Below are 23,695 nucleotides of genomic sequence, written 5' to 3' on the forward strand. Positions count from 1 at the left end.
AAAGCTTGTGTGTAATGCAGAGAAAATAAAGATAGCATTCGGAAGTAAAGGCTTGCAATGATAGTTGTATGATACCTGAAAGGCTTGGAGTGTTGTCCTGGTATTAAAAAGTTAAAGTCTAATAATGCCACTGGAGTCATATGAATGATACTTGATGTACAGAAGTCACCTTTAAAATAATTTAAAATTTGTAAACAGGCAGACATTTCTGTGGTGTTACATTGACGATGTGGCTTCTGTAACAAGTAGCTGATCAACCTTGAGAGCCAATTATTTCTTCTAAACCCTATTATAAAATGGACACATTGTAAATATGGAATGTTTAACATAGATATTAGACTTCAAAAATGACAATATTCAAAAATCCCCCAAGTTTTAATCATATTGCATAGCTGAAAATTCATATATGTATAAAAGTGTTCTGTTCATTCAAGCAGAATTTTGATCCAATCTCCTTCAATTTCCTTCTTTCATACTGTACAGTGGATCCACAAGTTTATTGTGCACATGCATTAAACCTTAAAGAAAAAAAGCACATTTCTAGTTTTATTTCTAAAACTGTATCTCATTTACTTTAGAAAAAGAAAGACTGAATAAAATACAATGTATATTAGCTCCCATCTAATACAAAATAGTTGCATTTATTGGGAAGATGCAAACAGAAATGTTTCAGACTGTTTAGTTTTCCCTTCTCCAGAGTATCTTCCTGACCCAGGAATCGAACCTGGGTCTCCCACATTGTAGGCAGATTCTTTACCATCTGAAACACCAGGGAAGCCCCCAATACAAAATGGTTGTATTTATTGGTAAGATGCAAATAGAAATGTTTTGGAATGTTTAAACTACCTAGCAAGTATCAATTTACGGTTATGAAATCGTAGATGTAGAATGGGGTACAGGTTCTTTGTAAGTAACCAAAAGTAAGAGCAGTTTTGTCTTTAGAATTTCAGCATGACAAAATAACAGATTTGAATACTATTTACGTCTAAAGTCTATTGAGTTTGACTCTGAGGAGCTCAGAGTCAAACTCTAGTCACACTCTTCTGAGGAGCTCAGAACTGTTGTTAAACATTAGTTCTCCAATGTATTACCCTATCCACTCATCTGGCAAATTATTTTTCACTATTTTGACATGGGTGTTTACAATAGGGGTTGATGACAAGTCACTCAGACAAGTTTACTAAAACAATGTAGATGATAACGTACATTAAATATTAATTTCCAAGTAAATTTAAATTTCACCTTATAATTGACATGCTTGTAAACTCTCCTTAATTATTAAAGTTTCCTGGGGAAATCTTCCAGTTACTCATGTCTTTGGGGAAATAAATGGCCCCAATTAAGCAACTAAAGATTTTATTTGGAGGTCAGAGAAATCAGTTAAATTACCACGCTGTTAAGAACATGCAGACTGGGGAAAGGGACTAATGTATTTCTTAAGAAATGGAATTACTGGATTGAGGACACAGGGTACTTGCTAGTAAGAAAGTGTTCTTTATCAAAAGACTGCAGAATCACTCTAAAATTCAAACTGTGAAGACTAAGAGGTAAGTAAAGGGACATGTAAAGAACACTAAAGTCCTACTACATGTAGTAGGAGAAAAACCAGGAGTGGAACAGTCCTGAGAGAAATATTCTCTAGTGTAGTTGAAAGAATGTTAATTACTCAACAGCTTACTTCAGTGTCTCGTGAGTACCTCAGACTTGTTGACAAAGTCCAGATCCATTTTCCCCTTCTATATCATTTCTTTAAAAATATTAGTATATGGTATTATCTATCCTTTGCTGAGCTGCTAATGCCAGACAGCTGCAATTCACTGGTGATGTTTTTCTTTTAAACTCAGGAGTAAGACTAGTTGACATTCCTTTCAAAATACATTGCAAATTAGCTACAGCTAATCGCAAATCCACAGCTGGTTGAAGCCACTTTCCTCTCTAATCTTAGGACTAGCTCAACACTCTATTTGCATAATTTCCCCTTGTCTAATTAAAGAAAGAAAAAAAAAAAACTAGATTATACCATTCCCCTACTTAAAATTCTCTTATTGCTATGGTCACTTAGAAAATCATTTAGATTTTAATCTATTGTCTTTGTTTATCCTTCTGATCTCATGTCTTTCCACTTTACCCCTTTTATGTTACACTCAACTCTGGCTTTGTTGCTATTACCTCAGAAAGGCTAAGCTTGGTCACAGTGCAGGGTCTTTATATTTGCTGTCTCATTTAGCTGGGAATGCTCTTCTCCCTGAGCAAAGCATGGTTTTCTCCTTTAGGCTTATTGGGTTTAAGCCTAAATGTCACCTTAAAATGAACTACTATTTTAGAACAATTTGCACTCTCAGAGACGGGGGAGCCTGGTGGTCTGCCGTCTATGGGGTTGCACAGAGTCGGACACGACTGAAGCGACTTAGCAGCAGCAGCAGCAGCACTCTCAGAAAATAAACTTGAGGTTCAGGACCTTAAATTCACTGCTCTAAATTCTGGGTCTATAAGATCATGCTACACGGTGGAAGCTCAGTAAACATTTACTTCAAAAAATCTGTGAAGGTTCAGTGAGATGGCTTCTGGGAGGCTTTTTTTTTAAAATATAAACAAAATGAATTTAGAACATATTGTTAAAAAGGAGAAAGAGGGAGAGTGGAGACCAAGATTCTGTAACTCAAGGTCCTTAAGACTAAAAAGTATCAAGAGCAGTGGCAGAATGGCTAGACATGGAAGGATGCTTAATCATTAGCGATAAATTTAGAATCCTGGAGCTAAGACTGGAGGGACTGAAGTTAAAGTGTTCCACGCAGCTGGAGAGAGAGAAGGGTCAGAAGGTTAAAGTGAGTAATGGGAAGAGTTTGAAGACAGCAAAGCAAGGAGCACAATTAACCCAAGAAATGAAAGAATTATGTATAAAAAGAACTAAGCATAAAGGCACTTGATTGGTTCTGCCTCCACTTCAGGAATATGACAGCTATCTAGTTATCTGGCCTTATATATAAAAAGAAGTAACCTCTGCTCAGAAGTTCAAAATAGAAAGCAAAGTACTTAGCGCATAAAAGTCCTATAATGATGTTTGGTTTCTATGTCTTAGATTATGTCACCTCTAATAGTTGAATGTTTCTACAGTGACAGTTCCATAAGTTATTTAACCTTCCCTGCCATGCTTACCAGTGCTTTGAAGATAAAAAGCCTATGATAAAATCCATGAGAATGTGGACAAACCAACAAATACTTCATTCATTCGACTGTTTCATGCAAACTATCTCTGAAGCTAGATTTTAAATTACTTATTTACTGGCATGTGTTCCGTTCAGTTCAGTCGCTCAGTCGTGTCCGACTCTTTGCGACCCCATGAATCACAGCATGCCAGTCCTCCCTGTCCATCACCAATTCCCGGAGTTCACTCAAACTCGTGTCCATCAAGTCGGTGATGCCATCCAGTCATCTCATTCTCTGTCATCCCCTTCTCCTCCCGCCCCCAATCCTTCCCAGCATCAGAGTCTTTTCCAGTGAGTCAACTCGTCGCATGAGGTGGCCAAAGTATTGGAGTTTCAGCTTTAGCATCAGTCCTTCCAATGAACACCCAGGATTGATCTCCTTTAGAATGGACTGGTTGGATCTCCTTGCAGTCCAAGGGACTCTCAAGAGTCTTCTCCAGCACCACAGTTCAAAAGCGTGTGTTATTTGCTCAAAAAATGTTAATACATAAGAATATTTTTCTCAGGGCTATTAACTCCTCTCCTCTGATATTCTTTTGAAAGGCCACTGACATGTGAGCCTTCATTTGCCTTTTCACTAAATTTTTAAAAGTGAGCCCAATTTTAGCTTGTACTTTTAAAACAATATACCTTGTTTTCTCTTCTACTGTCGTGTCCGACTCTGTGTGACCCCATAGACGGAAGCCCACCAGGCTCCCCCGTCCCTGGGATTCTCCAGGCAAGAACACTGGAGTGGGTTGCCATTTCCTTCTCCAATGTGTGAAAGTGAAAAGTGAAGTCACTCAGTCGTGTTTGACCCTTAGCGACCCCACGGACTGCAGCCCACCAGGCTCCTCCATCCATGGGATTTTCCAGGCAAGAGTACTGGAGTGGCTTGCCATTGCCTTCTCCGTTCTATTCTACTAAGAGGAACTTTTTCTGCTACTATGTTAGTTCATCCTTGCACCTGTGCTGTTGATGATGCCATTTTCTTGAAAACTAAATGCCAGGCATCTTCAACAGCTCTCAGTCGCATCAGCTCAATTAAAGTTTTCTTCAAGTACTATATAAATATAAAAATCTCCTCCTTAATGTACCTTGGATTTCACAGTGATTTACATAATTTAGTTCTTAAACTGAAATGGTATCAGTGTCACGTGTTTATCCATCTACCTGCCCAACTTCTTAGAATTTACCAACTGTCTCCAATGTACTATGTATCCTTTGAGATGCTGAACTAATGGAGTGAACCAAAACTAAAGTCTCTACCTTTATGGAGCTACATTTTATTGATATTTTCTCAAATCACTTAATGAGCTGGTTTTTATGAAGAATGCCAACTACCTTCAGGCAGGGAAACTTATACTTCTGCGTAATACCACAGGAGACAATATATTTGAAGGCACTGTAACTCATGTTTCCTGGCTGATGACATTAACTGGAAAATATAATTTACATTTCCCCAAAATGAACATTAAAGGGTAGTTTTTTTTATACTGCAAAAGTTATCTGCTCATGAAAAAAATTTACCAGATAATTATCTCTAAATAGAACCAATCTTATTTAAAACAATATTTAACTGAAAAGTTTACAAACAGTATGTAAAAAGCAGCAAAGTGGAGACTGGGGAGACCTGAGAGGAGACAACAGAGACAATGGTAACCTCAACCTCAACCAAACCTAAATATGTAGTTTAGAAGATACATGTCTTCTAGAGTATCAGCTCTTAGAGGATCATTCTACTTGATATAATTCATCTACCATTTGCTTAAAAGCTTTGACCATGGTAAGAATACATCAGAGCTTAAAAATGCACAATTTAAAACAGGATAAACATTACAAATCCAACTCAAGTGTTTTTTTTTTAAACTAAACACTAGCTATGACTTGTACATAAGATAAAGCAACTTCCTATACAAGAATGTGACAAAAATAAATAATTTCCACTTAAATCATAAATAGAAAAAAGTAAATTCTAATGAGAATGACGAAAATGTATAGACTTCTGACATGTTTCCTGAAGAAGAAAAGCTAAATATAGGTTTTATGGTTTGGTTCAATCTGAACTCATTCAAGGTCTATCAGGCTATTGGAATAGGGCTTAAAAAGGATAAAACAAAACATTCACCATGATGATAATGTCTTGAAAATATATTACTTCAAGGACATAACACATAGGTTTCATTAAAAAAAAAAAAACCTGGAATAAAACAATTAAAATGTCTTCCTGTGATCTACTTAGATCTTTTGAAAGATATATACTGAAATAAACTTCCATTTGTTGCTGCTGCTGCTAAGTCGCTTCAGTCGTGTCCGACTCTGTGCGACCCCATAGACGGCAGCCCACCAGGCTCCCCCGTCCCTGGGATTCTCCAGGCAAGAACACTAGAGTGGGTTGCCATTTCCTTCTCCATTTGCAATTTTATTGTTTTAGATGTAGTTAACTTAAGATTTCTTTAGGAGCTAATAATTAGAACCCTTTAAGATTCCTGTTGACACTTTTAAAGGGATGGTAGAAGAAAGAATAGTGGTATGAATGGTATTTGAAGAATTAAAGATAATTATTGGATTCATTAATCCATGAATCTATGGGATTCATTTCCTCCAGTATATCTAGCAATAATATGATAATGAGGACATGACAAATATATAAAATTACATTTATAACATGTATAAATTTATGAAGTCAACCATTCTACATTGTATCAAAATCCTTACTGTAAAATGAACAATATCTCAAATCCATTTTTCTCTATATTGAAGGAGGCATCCTGACAGATGCTGATGTCCTGAATCTCTTCAGAAATATGTTCAGCTTCATAATTTGTAAGTGACTTAACATCCCTACTAAGCCTGTTAATTCACCTATAAATGGGATTATAAGAGTAGCCATGTCATAGAATTTTGAGAATTAAGTAAATCAGTAAGTGTACTATGTTTAAAATAGCACCTGGTAATGTAAGTTTGGCTGTTATTATTTTCTAATAAAAACCAGACTGATCAGACAAGTATAGGGGGTTTATCTGGGAATTACTCGTGCTAGAAAATGGCAATGTTAATCTCCTCTAAACTGGCATTGAAGTATGTGGATATTGAAGACTGTTTCTGTTAACTTTGTCAAGGAATCTAATAGTTGTGATGAAACCTGGACTACATGGAAATATACGGGTAAAATGCCATCAAGAGCTCTGTCTTATTCATAACCCATAACTGAGCTAGTCTCTGTTTTTTTTCTGTCAAATTACTAATTACAATTTTCAGTTTAGTTTGGTATATTTGTGACTTGGTAAAAACCTGGTAATTTAACTGATAAAAATATAAATGATTAAAAGTAATCTAAGTGTTTAACAAAAAGGGAAACATTTAAGTAAACTACCACATCTATCATACAGCCATTAAAAATATTTTTGAAGAATATTTGAAAATTCTCACAACAGGTTAAATGCAAATACAAAGCTCTATATATATGATCAAAATTTCATGTTAAAAATGAGACTATTTTCCATTTGCCAAACTTCATTTGTATTACAGTCAAGATTTTTTGACATTCACATACTCCCATGAACCATGAGTTACTGATTTCCTTTAAATTGAATTTTTAAGTTATTACTATATTTCATGAATATGAGATGCTGAAAAAGTATAAGACATGCTATTATTTTATGTACCACTAAGGAAAACTTGCTACCAGATAAACTATATGAAGTCAACTTTAAACATCCTAGTTTCAAATTAGATAAATGTGAAAAAAGCAGTATCTTAGAGCTAATAAATACAGTAATCTCTTTAACCTTGTCAAAGCAATGATATCCATGAAATACAAGTTTGGTTGGTTCAGTATATATTTTTTCTGATAGATATTAAACACCTAGTTATTAAAAAGATTAAAAATATATTTTCATTCATATAATATCACCAGTACACTTACTACATACTTTGTGAATTAGTGACCTATATATATGACTAATTACATCATATTCAGTCACATTAAGTTTTAATTGTTATCTACAATGGAACATTCACCCAATCTACTTTTGAAACTTCAATGCTCACCTTTAAAGTATTTCACAGTTTTAACTCTTAATTCTAAAGTAGCATCTTCATCACATACAAAAATAGTTCGAGGATGCTGCTGGAAAGCTGAAACAGTCCACATGTGATTGACTCCTTCTTCTATTGCTTTGTAGAGAGCAAATGCCTTGTGTGCGCCTGTAATGAGGATCATTACCTGAAAAATCATGAACAATTCTTAAAACACGTTCAAATGACTAAGAAGCTCTGTTTTTTAAAACAAAGAATTTAGCACCAATATTTTTCTGAGGATTGAAATAAAAATAAATAGCTCCATATTTCTTCATAGTCCAAGATATTTATTTCTACTCTTTAAGGTAATAGGCAAGTACAAAGTAAACAAAGTAAAATAGCATCTTGTAATGGAGTATTACTAAATATACCATAATGCCTATGATATTGAACACATATAATAGTGATGTGCAGAAGAGACCTGGGAGAATGAAGAAAAAGAAACAAAAGCTGCTTTGTAAAAGCAGAGTTACATAAATTACATAACCAGGAATGATTTACCAAATTGCTCTAGTCCAGATAAGTAATAGATATTACTTTGGAAAAGCAAAGGACTCTAAAACAATAGATATTTTAAAAGTAATCTAGAGTCTGAAGACTGTTCACTTAATAGGTGCTGCTACTGCAGCACTTCAGTCGTGTCCGACTCTGTGCAACCCCATAGACGGCAGCCTACCAGGCTCCTCTGTCCATGGGATTTCCCAGGCAAGAGCACTGGAGTGGGGTGCCAGTGCCTTCTCCAGAAGAGGTGCTATATAAAGCTATTTTGGAACAAAACTAGATTTAAAGGATTCAGAATCTACTTAAATATAGGAACTATCCTTTTTTCTCTTAAGACTCATATGTGTTACATAATTGAGACCCATTCTTAGGTACAGAAAACCCAAGCTCTTGGTCCCAAATCCCTAATAGCCTATGAGATAATTCAAAGAACATGTGCAAAAGTGAGTAAGTGTATAGGTGTCTGAAAGAATCATTTAACATTTTTAGCAGTAACTCAATCCTATTTTACAAGTTAAAAGTTTATGAAATAAATTTTTAAAAATTTTTTCTCATTACAATTGTTAACTAAAAAAATGAATGTTAAGGTGGTTGTTAATTCTAAAATAGCTATAACATAAAAATTCTGTATTTCGTATTTTATCGCCAGACCTTCTAAAACATGGAGGAAATTAAAGATTAATAAACTAGATATTATTGTATTTCTTTTATCAAGATTCGCTACTTTTCATTTTGGAGCTATATCTTGAAAAATATCAAAGCCCAAAAATGCATTTAAAATGTGTATGAATTTCTACTGTTTTTATTGATACTTCTTGTTCTTAAGTACAGAAATCTCAGTTCAGTGAAGAATTAATATGCCTATAATTAAAAGCATTTTTTAATTAAAAACACCTATGATTAAAAGCATTCTTTTAAACATTAACAATGCTTGATATAATAAGCACAACACTGATTAGTGGCTTTAATAATTAGTTTTCCTTACTGGAAATTAAAGACAGAGGAGTTAACAACAACAACAAAATATTCCAGTTCTTTGCTCTGTCTTCTATTCAGAATCTTTGGAATTAGAACCCAAGACTCAGGGTCCCTTAAGTGATTATTATGCAATCCTTATACTATCATTTGAAAAGTCTCTTTAAAGCAACTTTAACACCGTTAAATGGGAATATGTAGTGATAATTGCATGATAGATATTTATTGAAATGGACATTATTTCAGGAGTTTTAAGATGATTTGGTGGTTTCAAAGTTAAACACTGAACTTAGCACTTTCCATGAATCATCTCATTTAATTCCTCAAAACAACAGCATGAGATAAATACTATTCTTATTTTCCTATTTTATAGATAAACTGAGGCACAGATATTCAGTACCTTGCTGAAGGTCTTGGTAAGGATACTATGTAAACAAGAGGTCTGATTCCAGCAACCACATCCTTAACAACTACAATAAGACATATATAACCTTTAATTGAGAATTATGAAGACATATCTGGAGAATCAGGAACTGAAAAACATTGTTCTCATAATGTAATTTGATGTTGCTAATGTGTTCATTTCTACTCTATCTGTTCCACTATTTTCAAGGAATAAGAGAATAAATGTGAACAAGATTTAAGAGTAGCTCCTGTCTGAAACCAAGTCTTTAAGGATAAGCAGAAAAGGGGGCATTTCAGACAATTATAGGGTGGTCAATAAAAAGCTAGAAATTTGGTAAGGCTGAACCATAGGGTAATGAATGGAAGTGGCTAAAAACTGACTGAAATTTGATATATGAGCCTTTTCATGCCAAACAAAGGGACTGGATATCATCTTGTGATGAAGTAGCAGGGAATCAGAGACTCATTACATACACAAGTAATAACTAAATTATGTTTTTTTTAAAAAAATTGGGCTGTAATACAGAGAATGGGGTAGGTAAAGAAAGAAGACAGGCATGAAGTTTAGGATGGGTTTGCAATAATCCTCAAAAATAAAAACTGACACAGACCAGAAGTAAGGCAGTTCTGATGAGAGCTGGTCCCTTAATTTTTCTCTAAGTTAAATGGTGGAATTTGGTGACTGATAAGATGTAAAGAAGCCTAAATGACAAAAGTTTCAAGCTCAGATAATTTTCGTGGAGAGTGTTGCCATTCACCAAGGGAGGCAAGGACAATTTTGGTAGAAAGATGAATTTTGAACAATTTAAGGAATCACCTGAAAATATGAATTCTGCAGCTTCTGAAAAAGAACTGGCTAAAGATTAGTAGTTATCACTGTATTGAGCACAGTTGATCTTTCTGGAATAGTACTAAATCTACTGAGAAGAGTATTACAAAGTGAGACTGCTATTGAGGTGTTAATTAAACAAACAAACAAAAACATGCACACAAAGAGGTCACTGAGAAGACTGCCCCAAAGTATGCATAATGAATATATAGCACTAGGATGAGAACTCAAGGCAGATGGAGGGCTAACTGAGAAAGAGTGGTCAGAAAGGAAGAATAATCGTAGTTTAATGACAGAAGAAATAGGAATAGATGATGAAAAAGAGGCCCAGCAGAATAAGACTTGTAAAAGGATGATGGTTTTAACAGTTAAGAAATCATTGGTGACGTCTCATATTCAGTAAGTCAACAAAATCAAAAGTGGATTTTTAAGTTTTAATGATCATCACAAAAATAAATATTCAAATTATTATGTATAACAATTTTAAAGATGCTACAACAGTTAAAAAACAATTTTGTGTCTTTTCTTTTGAAATTACCTTAAAAATATAAGCATTATCTTTAAATATATCTCAATAAAAATAAATTTTAATGCTTTGAGAGTAAATTTGGCTTTCGTCAAACAGCCAAAAGTTAGTAAAAATCAGATCTGATAGTTTAGGGAGACAGCCAAGCTGTGGATAGAACCAACCTGTCTAAAATGAATTATGGGCAAATATAACTCATTTAAACTGTTTCTAACACTAACTGAATATCTATATGTGACAGGCAGTGTACTGTGTTAGACATACATAACCCAATAACGCTTGGAGATTATAAATTAGTGAGGAAAAGATATTAAACAACTAAACACAAAAAAAACAATTATAAACTGCAAAAAGTGCCATAAAGAAAACACTACAGTAAAACAGAATAAAACACAGTAATTTTGATTATGAGGATTATTGTCAGAAGAGGGAGCTCTGAAAGCTGAAAAGTGAATGGTGCTATTTTAGCTAAGCAAGGACTGGAAAAAGTATAACATTTCACAATTAACATCAGTGTAAGGCCTTAAGGCAAGAAAGGAGTGAAAATTGTGGGCAGTGACCTGTGTGGTTCACGATCTAGTAGATAATTCCTAAGTCTTAAGAAATCTGTAATAACTTACAGGTGTCACTTCTAACTTGTGTACGGAAGGTCCTCACTATCTGAGCTCCTCAAATGTGAAGACACTCATTGATGCACTGAAGACTTCATCTCCCAGTCAAACCTACTTTCCACTCAACAGAGACAGCTGCCCCACACATGGATCCAAATTTTACATGTACTTGCAGTTATTGGAAATGACACTGAAGAATAACTCACATCAGAGTTAAAACTACTAGCAGATGAAAATCTGTACAAATTAAGCCCATTAAAATTGAAGATAAGCAAATCATGAAGTATAATCATGTGATACTTCTTTCAAAAGAATGTTATGAAAAATCTAGCAACAGGAACAACCCAAGTGTGCATCAGCAGAGGGCTGGTGTAAGAAGATGTGGCTTGAGTGTACACACACACACACACACAAATATTATTCAGCTATTTAAAAAAAAATGAAATGGTGCCATTTGCAGTAACATGGATGAACCTAGAAAAGTAAGTCATACAGAGAAAGACAAATATGTCACTCATATGTGGCACCTAAAAAATAATACAAGTGAATCTATATAAAACAGAAACAGATTCACAAAGAAAACAAATTTATGGCTACCAAAGGGAAAGGGGGATAAATTCGAAATCTGAAATTGAAAGACACAAACTATGTAAAACAGGTAAGTAACAAGGACTTACTCTATATGGAAATGATCTGAAAAAAAAAACCTGAATCACTGTGCTGTAGACTGGAAACTAGTACAATATTGTAGGTCAACTATACTTCAATTAAAAAAAAAAGAATGATATATGATAAAGCATTTAAGTCCTTAGGAAAATGATGAAGACCTAGTAGTTTTGCCATAATTTTCTCAATAATCATGCTTGGAATAAATACTATGAAGTGAATGGCATCATGTAATTTTGTTGGAAAACATGAACAAAAGAAAAAAATCAAATGTCTGAAATAACTCTCTAAGAATTAGTGTAAGAATTGCATTATAACTTAAATCTTGCTAAATTTAAGGATCTTTTTCCATAACTTTGAGTTTTGTATTTTAGAACTAAGATTGCTCTGAATTATTTTCAATTTACTATGAAAAATGTCTTTTTCATAAACTAATTATTATTTTCACATGGAAAACTACATTCTGAATGACAGTTCTGTTGATGTATTCAAGCCTAGATATATTTACATCAAGATTAGTTACTCACCGTACGTTGTCTATACTCTTTCCCCTGAACCTATCCAATCCTGCTGCCAGAAAGGGATGGAATTTCCATATAATTGAACTAATTATAATCATGAGCTGACTATAATTTGGTCTATTATTCTCAGGGCAAGAAATAAAAGATGAATTAAAAATAAAAAATCTAAGAGTCTACTGTTCAGAGCTCTTACCTTCTTAAACATACCAAATTTAGAACAGATCACGTCTTAGAGGGGTTCTTTATCCACTGGAAACCAACTAAGCTATGCTTCTACAGTCAAGAAGCACATGACACTAAATTACCTTCAGCCTCCAAAAGCAGTTTAATGTTAATTAGAACTGCATCTTTGCTGTAACAAGTCCTTTCCCAAAACTATACGTAAGTGTGATGTTAGGACCTCAAACTGTGAAACAGGAAGAGGCAAGTGAAGCATACCTCAAAAGAGGTGGTGCCTAATTTTAAATTTCCAGCTCCAAAGATTTAATTCACTTAAATTCTAAACATGGCAATGAGCCTGACAGAAATTACTGAAAGCTAGACAATTTATATTGCAAATATGATTAAATCAAAACATCAATTATCTGACACCATAATTTCTCCAAAATCTACAGACATCAAAGGAAAAACATCAAAGAACATTTAATTCTTACTTCTCTAGCATCCATCACTGTCCCCACACCAACTGTTAGAGCCATAGTTGGCACTTTTGATAAATCTCCATCAAAATATTTAGCATTTGCCAAAATGGTGTCCATTGCTAGAGTCTTTAATCTTGTCCTTGATACTAAACTGGATCCTGGCTCATTGAAAGCAATATGACCATCTGGACCAATTCCTTTCAAAAGAAATACATACACACATATACACATAAGTAAATAAGGTTTCTCACATAAAGTAAATAAGTTTTCTCAAAGTTAAACATGATTTTAAGACCAAAGAAATAGTCATAAACACACTTACCTTGTTTTATCTGATAGCTGAATTTCTAATGCTGCAGTAAGATATTTGTTCCTATATTTGATTCAACAAGTATTTCAATGTTTTCCATATGCTTAGCATTGAGCTAACATGATTCTAACAGTAGCAAAATTAAGTATCACTTTATATTAGAATAATACTAATACTTTTTATAGTTTATAAAGCATTTTCACATGCATCTCAACATCAGACATATTTAACAATCTTGTAATACAGATTAGGCCTATCTATTTACCTCATCTCCCCCACCTATTTTTTAAACTCAAAGGAAACTCTGATGCTCAGTGATAATATATGACTTGTTCAAGGTAATAATTTAGTAAATAACTAAGAAAAAACAGTCTAAATCTTCTGATTCCTAACCTAGTAGTCTTTATAGTCACACTTTAACTTGCTTGCTTCTTAGTCTAGATAGGGCAATTAACTACTGGATCTCTCTGTAGTACAGTTTCCTCACTCATAAAAATGTCTACATTGGACAAGTTATTATCTAAGTCAATAGTTTTCTTCAAACTTTTTTTGACTGTAACCTATAGCAAGAAATACATTTGACATTGCAATCTAGTACACATATAAATACAATTAAAATAAGAACCACATGAAATAATACTTACCCTAACTAGGAGTCATTCAAGCTACTTTTGATTCCATTCCATTTCATTTAAAAAAGAGAAATGCTGAATGGGACTGACCATACTGATTTCATAAGCTAATAATGTGTGACAACCACAATCTGAAAACACGACTTTGAGGAGATCTACTACCAGCTCTAATACTCAAGACTGTCTCTAAAATATAAGTAAGAATATGACATTTCTTATTTGAAGGAAATTGGAGGTAAATCTTTTTATAAAATCAAGGATCTTTCCATGGGGTTATTACTAAATCAAGTTTTACATACATGAACCCTACGTCAGATTTCTGGCAACTTCAATCAAAAAATAAACCCACAAGTTCTCTGGGTCAAAATATCTGTCATACTTATATTCTGCATATTTAGTGATACAGAGGTATATCTTATTGATTCTTAATACATAATTCTGACAACTTTTCCCCAGGATACAAGGTAAAATATGACAAAGAGTAACCTGGTTTTGAAGGAAAAAAGAAATGAAAACTTTAGGAAGCAGGTATCAACTTATTTAGTCATTAAGTCATGTCCAGCTCTTTGCAACCCCATGGACTACAAGCCAGGATCTTCTGTCTGTGGGATTTCCCAGGCAAGAATACTGGAGAGGGTTGCCAATTCCTTCCCCCGGGGATCTTCCCAATCCAGGGATGGAACCCACATTTCCTGCATTGGCAGGCAGGTTTTTTACTACTGAACTACCACGGAAGCCTGATATGAACTACCAAAGCACAATGTGTGCTAAGTTGCTTCAGTCGTGTCCAACTGTTTGCAAACCCATAGACTGTAGCCTGCCAGGCTTCTCTGTCCATGGGATTCTCCAGGCAAGAATACTGGAGTGGTTTGCCATTTCCTCCTCCAGGGGATCTTCCTGACCCAGGTTTCAAACCCGGGTCTCTTATGTCTCCTGAATTAACAGGAAGGTGCTTTACCACTAGCACCAGCTGCGAAGCCGTTAATCTAAGGAAATCTTTAATAATATAGGATTAACTTTTAATCTAGTACATAAAGCCCAGACCTATATGTGGTTAATATGCATGCTGTTTCCACTATTAAGTATGTATGTGCTTGAGAATTTTAAACCATAGGTATGTATGTCTCTCTAGATTTGTAGAACTGTTCTGCCTTTCCTCTTTGGTATACATCTGCCCAGATACTTTTATTTATTTTTCTCTATAGAGGAAAGGATAGAAACAGGAAAACAGAGTTCCAGAAAAAAATAGGAAGTCCTCAAAGATCAATTCTAGTGGTCTCACTGGTGATTTGAGTCATACAGAAGTGTACAGCAAAGCTGAAGTTAACCACAAAGGCTCATGATGGAGAGGGGTCAATACATGCCCTTACTTACCATGAGTAATTATCAAAAATTGAACTTCCAGACATAAAATTGTATTTTTTAAATGTTCAGACTTTTTTTTTTTTTACAAAGCTTTATCAAATTTTCTTTAAAACAACCATCAACTCTAAAAACCATGCTTAATTCTTATTCAGTCTTTGAGTCTATACTAAGATATCAACACCCTTATGAAACATCCCTAAAACCTCTGAGTCCGGGTTGTGTGTCTTCCCTGTGTTTATAGTTCTGTGGGCTAGAAGGTAAACTTCATGAAAGTAAAGACTTTTTTTTCACTACTATATCCTGATATTTAGAACACATGACACATAGGAGGTCCTCAATAAGTAACAAATGAAAGGAGGTTGGTATTCTTTGGTATGTTCAGTATAGCTTTTTCCTCCTACTTCCCTGCTCTGATCCCCTTACAACAGGGCATAGATCAATTATAACACCCTATATCTCATCTCTTTTAGGCAGAAGTGTTGTGGTCTAGAGATAAGTACTTGCACTAAGCTGAAACAATCAGAATTTCTCTCTAGAAATCTGAAATTTGACCAAGGGATACAAAAAGAAAGAAGTCATCTAGAGCTAAAGCATTCGATGACAGCACTGCAGAAGAGACTCAGGTGAGTCCCTGCTTTGATAATCTGAGGCTCGTGGCTCTTGTTCTCCTAAATACGTATTTTTTCAACTCTAATATCAATTCTGTGAATTACTCCAGAAACATTCCAATAAAATTCGCTTTTGGTCCCATTACTAGATTACAGTTACTTGCAAATCAAAGAATCTAATCATGTAACCAAAGTAAAGGGTTAAAATCTTCCCATCGTCTTTTATTTTTACCTTTTAAGCACAAATTATCTTAAGATCATTTTAAAGTTAATAATGCATTTAGAATCTATTTATAGATGTCCATGTTTGTGTATTTTATTGTTGGATTAGAAATTGCATGATACACCTTATTCTTTCTCTCAACACTCTCTCATCAGAGGAAGAATTTCTGAGAGTATATTTCCTCCTTTCTCCTATCTGTAGAGGGACAGGAACTCTTGCTCCATTTCCTAGGAGTGAGCAATGGTGGGTTACTCTGGAGCTCTTCTCTGGTCTTACTATTTCCAATTCAGAGGGGAGAAGCAGGCAACCCCATTCTAGCCTCAAGCCCAACCTGCCATCTCTAATTCAACTTTACCTTCAATAAGGCTGATATTTTGATCCCATTTGGCTCAGTTCTTAGTGTTTTTATTAACCAAACCCTGGAACAAAAGAAGGGTAAGTGGTAAGACCCAGATACCAAGCCTCATCTTGAAAATCCAATGATAACAACCTAGATCAACAAAGGCAAAGAATCAAATGAGATTCTTTCATGAGACACATCCAATAATGGGGTATTCCAAACAGGGAAAAGTCCAAAGAACATGTAATAAACCAACCCTTCATTCTCTACATACTGTTATATGTCCCTTGGATGATAAATATGAACTGTCAGACCCTGGATTGGCCTATGACTACAGAGAAGGTGTTAATGGAAGATGAAAGGAAATCTTAGATTTTTTTTTTTTTTTTGCAAGGGGAGAACTCGAGGAAGTTTAAGACAAAAATTGGTTAAAAAACAAAATATTAAGTTATTTTTAGTAGTAAGAGTCATTAATAAACATAAATAATTATGATTATGTGCTATTAGTTTCAAAGGGAGAACTAAGGTGGGTTATTTGAGGAAATGCACCAAAAAATTTAGCTAAAAAGAAACAAGAAATGGCTTAAAGCTAAGAGAAAAAAAGAAAGTTCTACTAGAAGTATCTGAAAAGCAAGACTAAATATTAAACATTACATTAAGCTAAAATATTTTCTGGAAAGTAGGCAAAGGGAAAAAATGGAGTTAAAGAGTTCTTATCAAGCTTCCCCCCACCCAGTAAATTCTATTTCCTGGCATTAAGATCCCAAAGGATTTGTCACAAGAAGCCTTATGTAAGATCAATAAATTAACAGGAAAAAATAAGCCCTCAATTAAAGTAAAAAAATACTATTTGTTATCCATGTAGTCATTTTTCAGTACTGAAGTTTTAATAACTGCTGTATCTTTTTGTATAATGGTATGAATGAAAAGTTGTTCAGTCACGTCTGACTCTTTGTGACCCCATGGACAATACAGTCCATGGAATTCTCCAGGCCAGAATACTGGAGTGGGTAGCTGTTCTCTTCTCGTATAATGGTAAATGAGTGAAAATGCTTCTTGACATAATTAAGATGAACAAGTTAGGTATATTATTTTATAGTAATTTTACCTTATTTTGGTACAGAGTTTATAAAATCTAAAGAATACATCAGTAGTGCACTCAAACATTTCAAATGTCTACTGCCTTGCCTTGGTATTGGTAGGTTCAAATGATAATTATCCCAGAATTGAGCCATATGGACAAAACTAGAATGCAAATATTTTCCAGGAATACTTAAGTAATATTAGTAAGTTTTATTTAAAACATAGATATTTTCTATTTTGAAAAGCAAGAGTCTAACTTGAATTCTTGCTCAAATAAAAACCATCCCCTATATTTAAGGCAGTAATTGATATTAGTTCTGCTGGGTAGGTAACAATTTCCTCAAAGAGAAAAACTTCATTCTTGCCAGATATCCTTAGAGGTAAATCAGTAAAACAGCAGGACATTCACTACATTAAGAAAAAAATTACTTTACAAACGATACCTCAGAGACAGAGTAGAGTAACACTTAATGGAATGCCAACTATATACCAAGCACTTCACAAGGCATTTTACACATTATAAGATGGTTAATTCTCATCAATTTTGAAATGGTTAATATTAATCCTATTTTACAAAGCACTGAATTATACTTAATTAGTATACTGAACTAATTTACTGAAGTCAATAAATTTCCCAAGATCTTACAGATACTAGGTGGCCAAAACTGGATGCTAGTTTTTGTCTAACTATAAAATCCAATTTTCCTCAAAGGCAACCAAACACCCCAAAAATACTTGACCACCTCAACCATAAGGTAACCTCAATACAGGTCTAATTCATACAATTTTGAGCATCTTCTAATAAATCATAAGACATATCAAGATCTAACAGATATGTCTACCTCTAGATATCCAGTGTTAATTTAGAGCTTTTAGTATGTCTAGGTGAATACTAAAGAATCTGGCAAAAAAACAATTTTGGTTTCAGTTTACATGATGTTGTACTATTCAGACGCTTCACTGTGATGACAGAAAGTCATATTGTCATTACAAAGGTAGAGACTCCTTCACCTGTCTTCAATGGTAGATCACGAAGACACAATATACACACACATATGTATACGTGGGTGTGTCCACACATGTACATAGAAATTTTAAGTGGAACTTAAACATTTATTTAGATCTTATTAAGACAATTATAAAGCTCGATTCATACTAGCTAAAGGCTGATGATAAACAAAATCTGACCTTGACACATTTCTTGGTGAAATGAAGCAATTTAATGGTCAGTAGAAAAATGTTAAAATCCACCTGTACCATATGCAAATTTTAGAGATTTAACGCTGTAATTTGATAAGAAACCTGGGTTGGAATTTTAAAGAAACAGTAAGAGAATAAGAATATCATTTAGGAAAAGAAACACATCACTCCTTTTCTAAGATGTGGTAAAATGTCAGTTCTAAAGAGGTAATTAGAAAACTTCAGCAGGGATAAGGAGCTATTTCTCAAGCCACAATTCCCCCCTGCAACATTAAGATTATTTTTTGATGAATATAAAGTAAAACAGAAATCAACAGCTAAATAAATGGGTATTACAGGCAGTCATAGATGTTCTTTACATTACACAAAGGTAAGTTATTTTTCAAATTTAAAGCACCTAATCCAAGTTCTAACAAATGACTAATGACAAAATGTTTTACGTACCTCCAACAAAAAGATCAATTCCTCCAGCTTCTTTTATTTTCTTTTCAAATGCATCACATTCTGCTTGCAAATCTGTAGCATTCCCATCAAGGATATGAGCATTATTAGGATCTATATCAATATGCTTAAAAAAGTTATTCCACATATAAGAATGGTAGCTTTCAGGATGATTTCTGGGAAGTCCTAAATACAAAGTTAATGAATAAAAATATAACTATTTTTAGAAATAAATCTAAAGTTGACTTTTCTGATTAAGCCACAAATGCTATTTAAAGTATATAATCTTTCTATGCCATATTCAATTTAAAAGCATTTTTATATGGAATAAATGCTTATTATGTCAGGCATTATTTTAACCACTGTAAATGTATGTGTTAATTCAATCAATGTGTACAACAGCTGTAGAAATACTAGTATCAATCTCACTTGATAGATGAACAGAAACACCGAAAAACTAAGTCATTTTCCCAGGGTCAGGGAGCTCATGCTGGAACACAGAAGTCTAGTTCATGTGCATTTAATCACTATATTCCACTTCTCAAATATAAAATTTAACCAGTAAGACTGATTTATGTCTTAAATTCAATATAAATTAAGTGGTTGCTGCTGCTAAGTCACTGTGGTCGTGTCCGTTCTGTGCGATCCCATAGACGGCAGCCCAGCAGGCTCCTCCGTCCCTGGGATTCTCCAGGCAAGAATACTGCAGTGAGTTGCCATTTCCTTCTCCAATGCATGGATACATGCTATGTCACTTCAGTCGTGTCCAACTCTATGCAACCCTAGGGACAGCAGCCCATCAGGCTCCTCTGTCCACAGGATTCTCCAGGCAAGAATACTGGAATGACTTGCCATTTCCTTCTCCAAATTAAGTGGCTACACAACTGAAATCTTTGTCCATTTTCCTCTTCTGTTATTTCTATTTGCATGCAAGGTATACTTAACTATGATGGTTCTTTGGCAATCATGCTACCATTAAAAATATACACCTATAAAATGCAAATGTTAACACAGAGTTCATGTTTCCACTTCTGCAAGTTGTGCTTAGTTGCTCAATCGTATCCGACTTTTTGTGACCCTGTGGACTATAGCCTGCCAGGCTCCTTCTCTATGGGATTCTCCAGGCAAGAATACTGGAGTGGGTTGCTATTTCCTTCTCCAGGGGATCTTCCCAACCCAGGGATCGAACCAGCGTCTCCTGTGTCTCCTGTACTGTAGGCAGATTCTTTACCCGCTGAGCCATCAAGGAAGCACAAGCAAGTTAACAACCAATAAATTATAAAAGCTTCAAGGCTACAAATATAAATAGCCTTATATTTGAAAAAATTTTACTAATTACTTTCAGTTCAGTTCAGTTCAGTTGCTCAGTTATGTCCGACTCTCCGCGACCCCATGAATCACAGCACGCCAGGCCTCCCTGTCCATCACCAACTCCCGGAGTACACTCAAACTCATGTCCACAGAGTCGGTGATGCCATCCAGCCATCTCATTCTCCGTCGTCCCCTTCTCCTCCCGCCCCCAACCTTTCCCAGCATCAGAGTCTTTTCCAGTGAGTCAACTCGTCGCATGAGGTGGCCAAAGTATTGCAGTTTCAGCTAATTACTTTACATACATATTAATTAATTTATCCCCACACTGGTTTTAACTTTGTTTTGAGGAAAAAAGAAAAAGAGAGAATGAGAAACGTCAATGAATTGGCTCAAAGTTGATGGAACCAGGACTGGTAAGTAGCATAGCTGAAGATGAGTGCAGATCTTCTAATTTCCAGTCCCATGGTCCTTCCACTGTGTCATGCTGTCATTACATAAATATAGAAATTTTTATATAAACTTCCAACCCCACTACAAGGTGGTACATTATACTCTAGAAATATATTCATTCAAAACAAATTTAAATAATATGTTAATATTCTCAAAATATATTCAATTTAAAATATAACATGTCCAAATAATATATACAAACAATATAGCTTACCTACATATTCATCCATGTTAAAGGTCTTCACATATTTAAAAGAAAGGTCTCCATTCTTGTGATATTCTATAAGTTTTTTATAACATCCTAAAGGTGTACTCCCTAAAACAGATAAAGATTCCATTTTCTAACAGTCTAATTTTTCAAAAAGTATATGTTAACTTTATTCTTATCTTCAGTTCAGTTCAGTTCAGTCGCTCAGTTATGTCCGACTCTCCGCGACCCCATGAATCACAGCACGCCAGGCCTCCCTGCCCATCACCAACTCCCGGAGTTCACTCAAACTCATGTCCACAGAGTAGGTGATGCCATCCAGCCATCTCATTCTTGGTCGTCCCCTTCTCCTCCCGCCCCCAACCTTTCCCAGCATCAGAGTCTTTCCACTGAGTCAACTTATCTTACTTAATGGTATTTTATACATATTAGGCAAACAATTATTAATTTAAATACATATTCAATTAATGAATATATGTTGAATTAGTCTCTTTATAAGATACCCTAAAATTTTAGGAAATCAGAATTTGCTGAATAAAGCTGAGAATCTGTCAGCTTAAATTACAGCTTGGAAAATTCTTATATTGTTGGATATCTGGAATTAATGGTGTATATTCCAAGACAAGAAACTTCTAGAGAGCACACATTTGAATTAAAAGAAAAATAAACATCCCACTGGTAGAGAAAAAGTCTTTATTTAGGGAGGGATTTGTAGCACAAATGATATGTAAATAGGTCAAGTGTTGACCGTTTAATGAAATCAAACGGGAAACCAGAGCTGAGTTTAAATACTGCCTCTACTTTCAAAATAGAAAGTGGCAAGGATTGAGTGAGGAACCTTATCCTTTTTTAAATGGAATTCCTGCTTCTCATTTTGTGTGACTGTCAATATTTATCAGCTAAAATGTATAAAGTAAAATGGTTTCTAGGAAATGGGATCTTGGCTTTGGATACTTCATCTGAGCTCTTAATGTTATTGTTTTAAAAATGTGATTCTTTCATATGTTTTACAAAATTAAGATCTGATTGACAAGAGCTCCATGAAATGACACAATAAAGATAAGTGAATTTAGCACCTTGCGGGTGTTTTTCAAAATTGCTTCATTTTTTTTAAACTACAAATCAAAGACTAAATTGACTGCATTCTTATAACATTCTTAAACAACCTGGCCCACACAATCCTGGTCAGAGTATTGATTTTTAATCCACCTACTATCACAAAGCAAAATAAAACACAGACATAAAGTTTCTATTCAAGAAGCAGGGAGAAGTATGGCAGAACTGAACAGCATCTGGCAAAACAAAACAAACAACCAAAAAAAACAACAAATACAGAAGAAATCTGCAGTAGTAAAAAAAAACTGCCTCTCATTTAAGATGATAGAATAATAGAAGTGGCATAATATCACACAGACAGGTTCAGAGAACAGAAGACTAATAGATTTTCTTAAAGTTAAAACCACAAATTGTCTTAAATTGTCATTAATAATTTAAAATGTGTGTTGTCAAACTTTATAATTCCTTATCAAAGAACTACAGCCCAGTAACATGAGACCAGGATAAAAGATGGACAAGTATACTTTTCTTTCTTCCTTTCTAGGAGCATAACAAATTTCCTGTGTCTATCTTTTGATGTCAAGAGAAGAGTTATAGGACTCCCTCCATAATTTAAGAGCATATGAAGAAAAATGTAAGAAGTTGTTACAATAGTGATGACAAAAATACACTGATTTTCTATTTTTTAATCAAAGTGGCTAAATAGAAAAAAAAACAATGAAAGATATGATACAGGGTGAACTGGTGAAAGAAACTTCATTTTAACACATTTGCTTTGCAATACTCATTTACTAACATAATTAATTCAGTAAGTGTTTACTGTTTCAGATAAAACGAAGATTAGGACTCTTTCTACCATAGAAGAACTCACAAGATATGGATAGACAAATACTAAATAACCATAACACAAGGAAAAATATAAACTATAAGAGCTCTGGAGAAGCATAGCGAATCAAAGAAGGAAGGACTACAGTCTTGGCTGTTGAAAGGAGGATCAAAAACGGCATTTCAATGGAGTCTTTGAAGAAGAGGTAAAATTCCCACAATCAAAGAATGGGATAAGTCTTGACTGAAAATAGAAAAAAGATGTGGGAGAAGGTTCAGAGATGACATCTGTGTACCTACCATGTGCTAGATGCTACGCTGGTGTTTCATATGTTAGCTAATGTAAATCTCACAAGTCTGGGAAACTGGCATTATGTTTCCCATTTTGAAGGTGAAAGAACTGGGTCAAAAAAATTAAGGAATGTGTGAAATATCACACACATGGTAATGAAGTCAAGATTTAAGAGATTCTGCCTGGTTCTGGAGCTCATAAAGTTTTTATTAGACAGCACATTAGTGAAAGGAAAACCAGCACATTAGTGAAAGGAAAACCAGCAAGTTCAGGCCTGTTCTTTCAACTGCAAGCAGTCTAACTTGCCTACCATGATTCAGTGTAGGGAATAGTGGGAGTTAAATCTGGGAGACAGCTCAGGCCCACAGCATGCAGGCCCTTAAATGTCATGCTTGTCAACATGACTTC

At 34.5% G+C, this 23,695-nt stretch overlaps 1 protein-coding gene and 1 long non-coding RNA gene across 4 annotated transcripts in view; one reads left to right on the forward strand and one right to left on the reverse strand.

The window, feature by feature from the left end:
- Window positions 1–382: 382 nt before the first annotated feature.
- Window positions 383–23,695, reverse strand: part of GNPDA2 (glucosamine-6-phosphate deaminase 2) — a 29,441-nt gene continuing 6,128 nt past the window's right edge. For 2 of the 3 annotated variants that reach the window (XM_055435267.2, XM_055435269.2), the window contains 5 exons: window positions 21,121–21,222; window positions 19,149–19,331; window positions 12,956–13,140; window positions 7,239–7,413; window positions 383–518 (listed from right to left, as the gene is read on the reverse strand). In XM_055435267.2, coding sequence (XP_055291242.1) covers window positions 457–518; window positions 7,239–7,413; window positions 12,956–13,140; window positions 19,149–19,331; window positions 21,121–21,222 — 707 coding nt within the window. In that variant the 3' untranslated portion in view covers window positions 383–456. The remainder of the gene's footprint in view (window positions 519–7,238; window positions 7,414–12,955; window positions 13,141–19,148; window positions 19,332–21,120; window positions 21,223–23,695) is intronic. The other variant, XM_055435268.2, reaches the window with a different exon arrangement.
- LOC129562200 (uncharacterized) lies at window positions 13,139–23,593 on the forward strand. Its single transcript, XR_016037448.1, has 2 exons — window positions 13,139–15,873; window positions 22,999–23,593. It is a non-coding gene; the product is annotated as an uncharacterized LOC129562200 (long non-coding RNA).

The sequence above is a fragment of the Moschus berezovskii genome, chromosome 5, assembly GCF_049115385.1.
Source record: "Moschus berezovskii isolate FMDL1 chromosome 5, NW_MosBer_1.0, whole genome shotgun sequence".
Lineage (NCBI taxonomy): Eukaryota > Metazoa > Chordata > Mammalia > Artiodactyla > Moschidae > Moschus > Moschus berezovskii.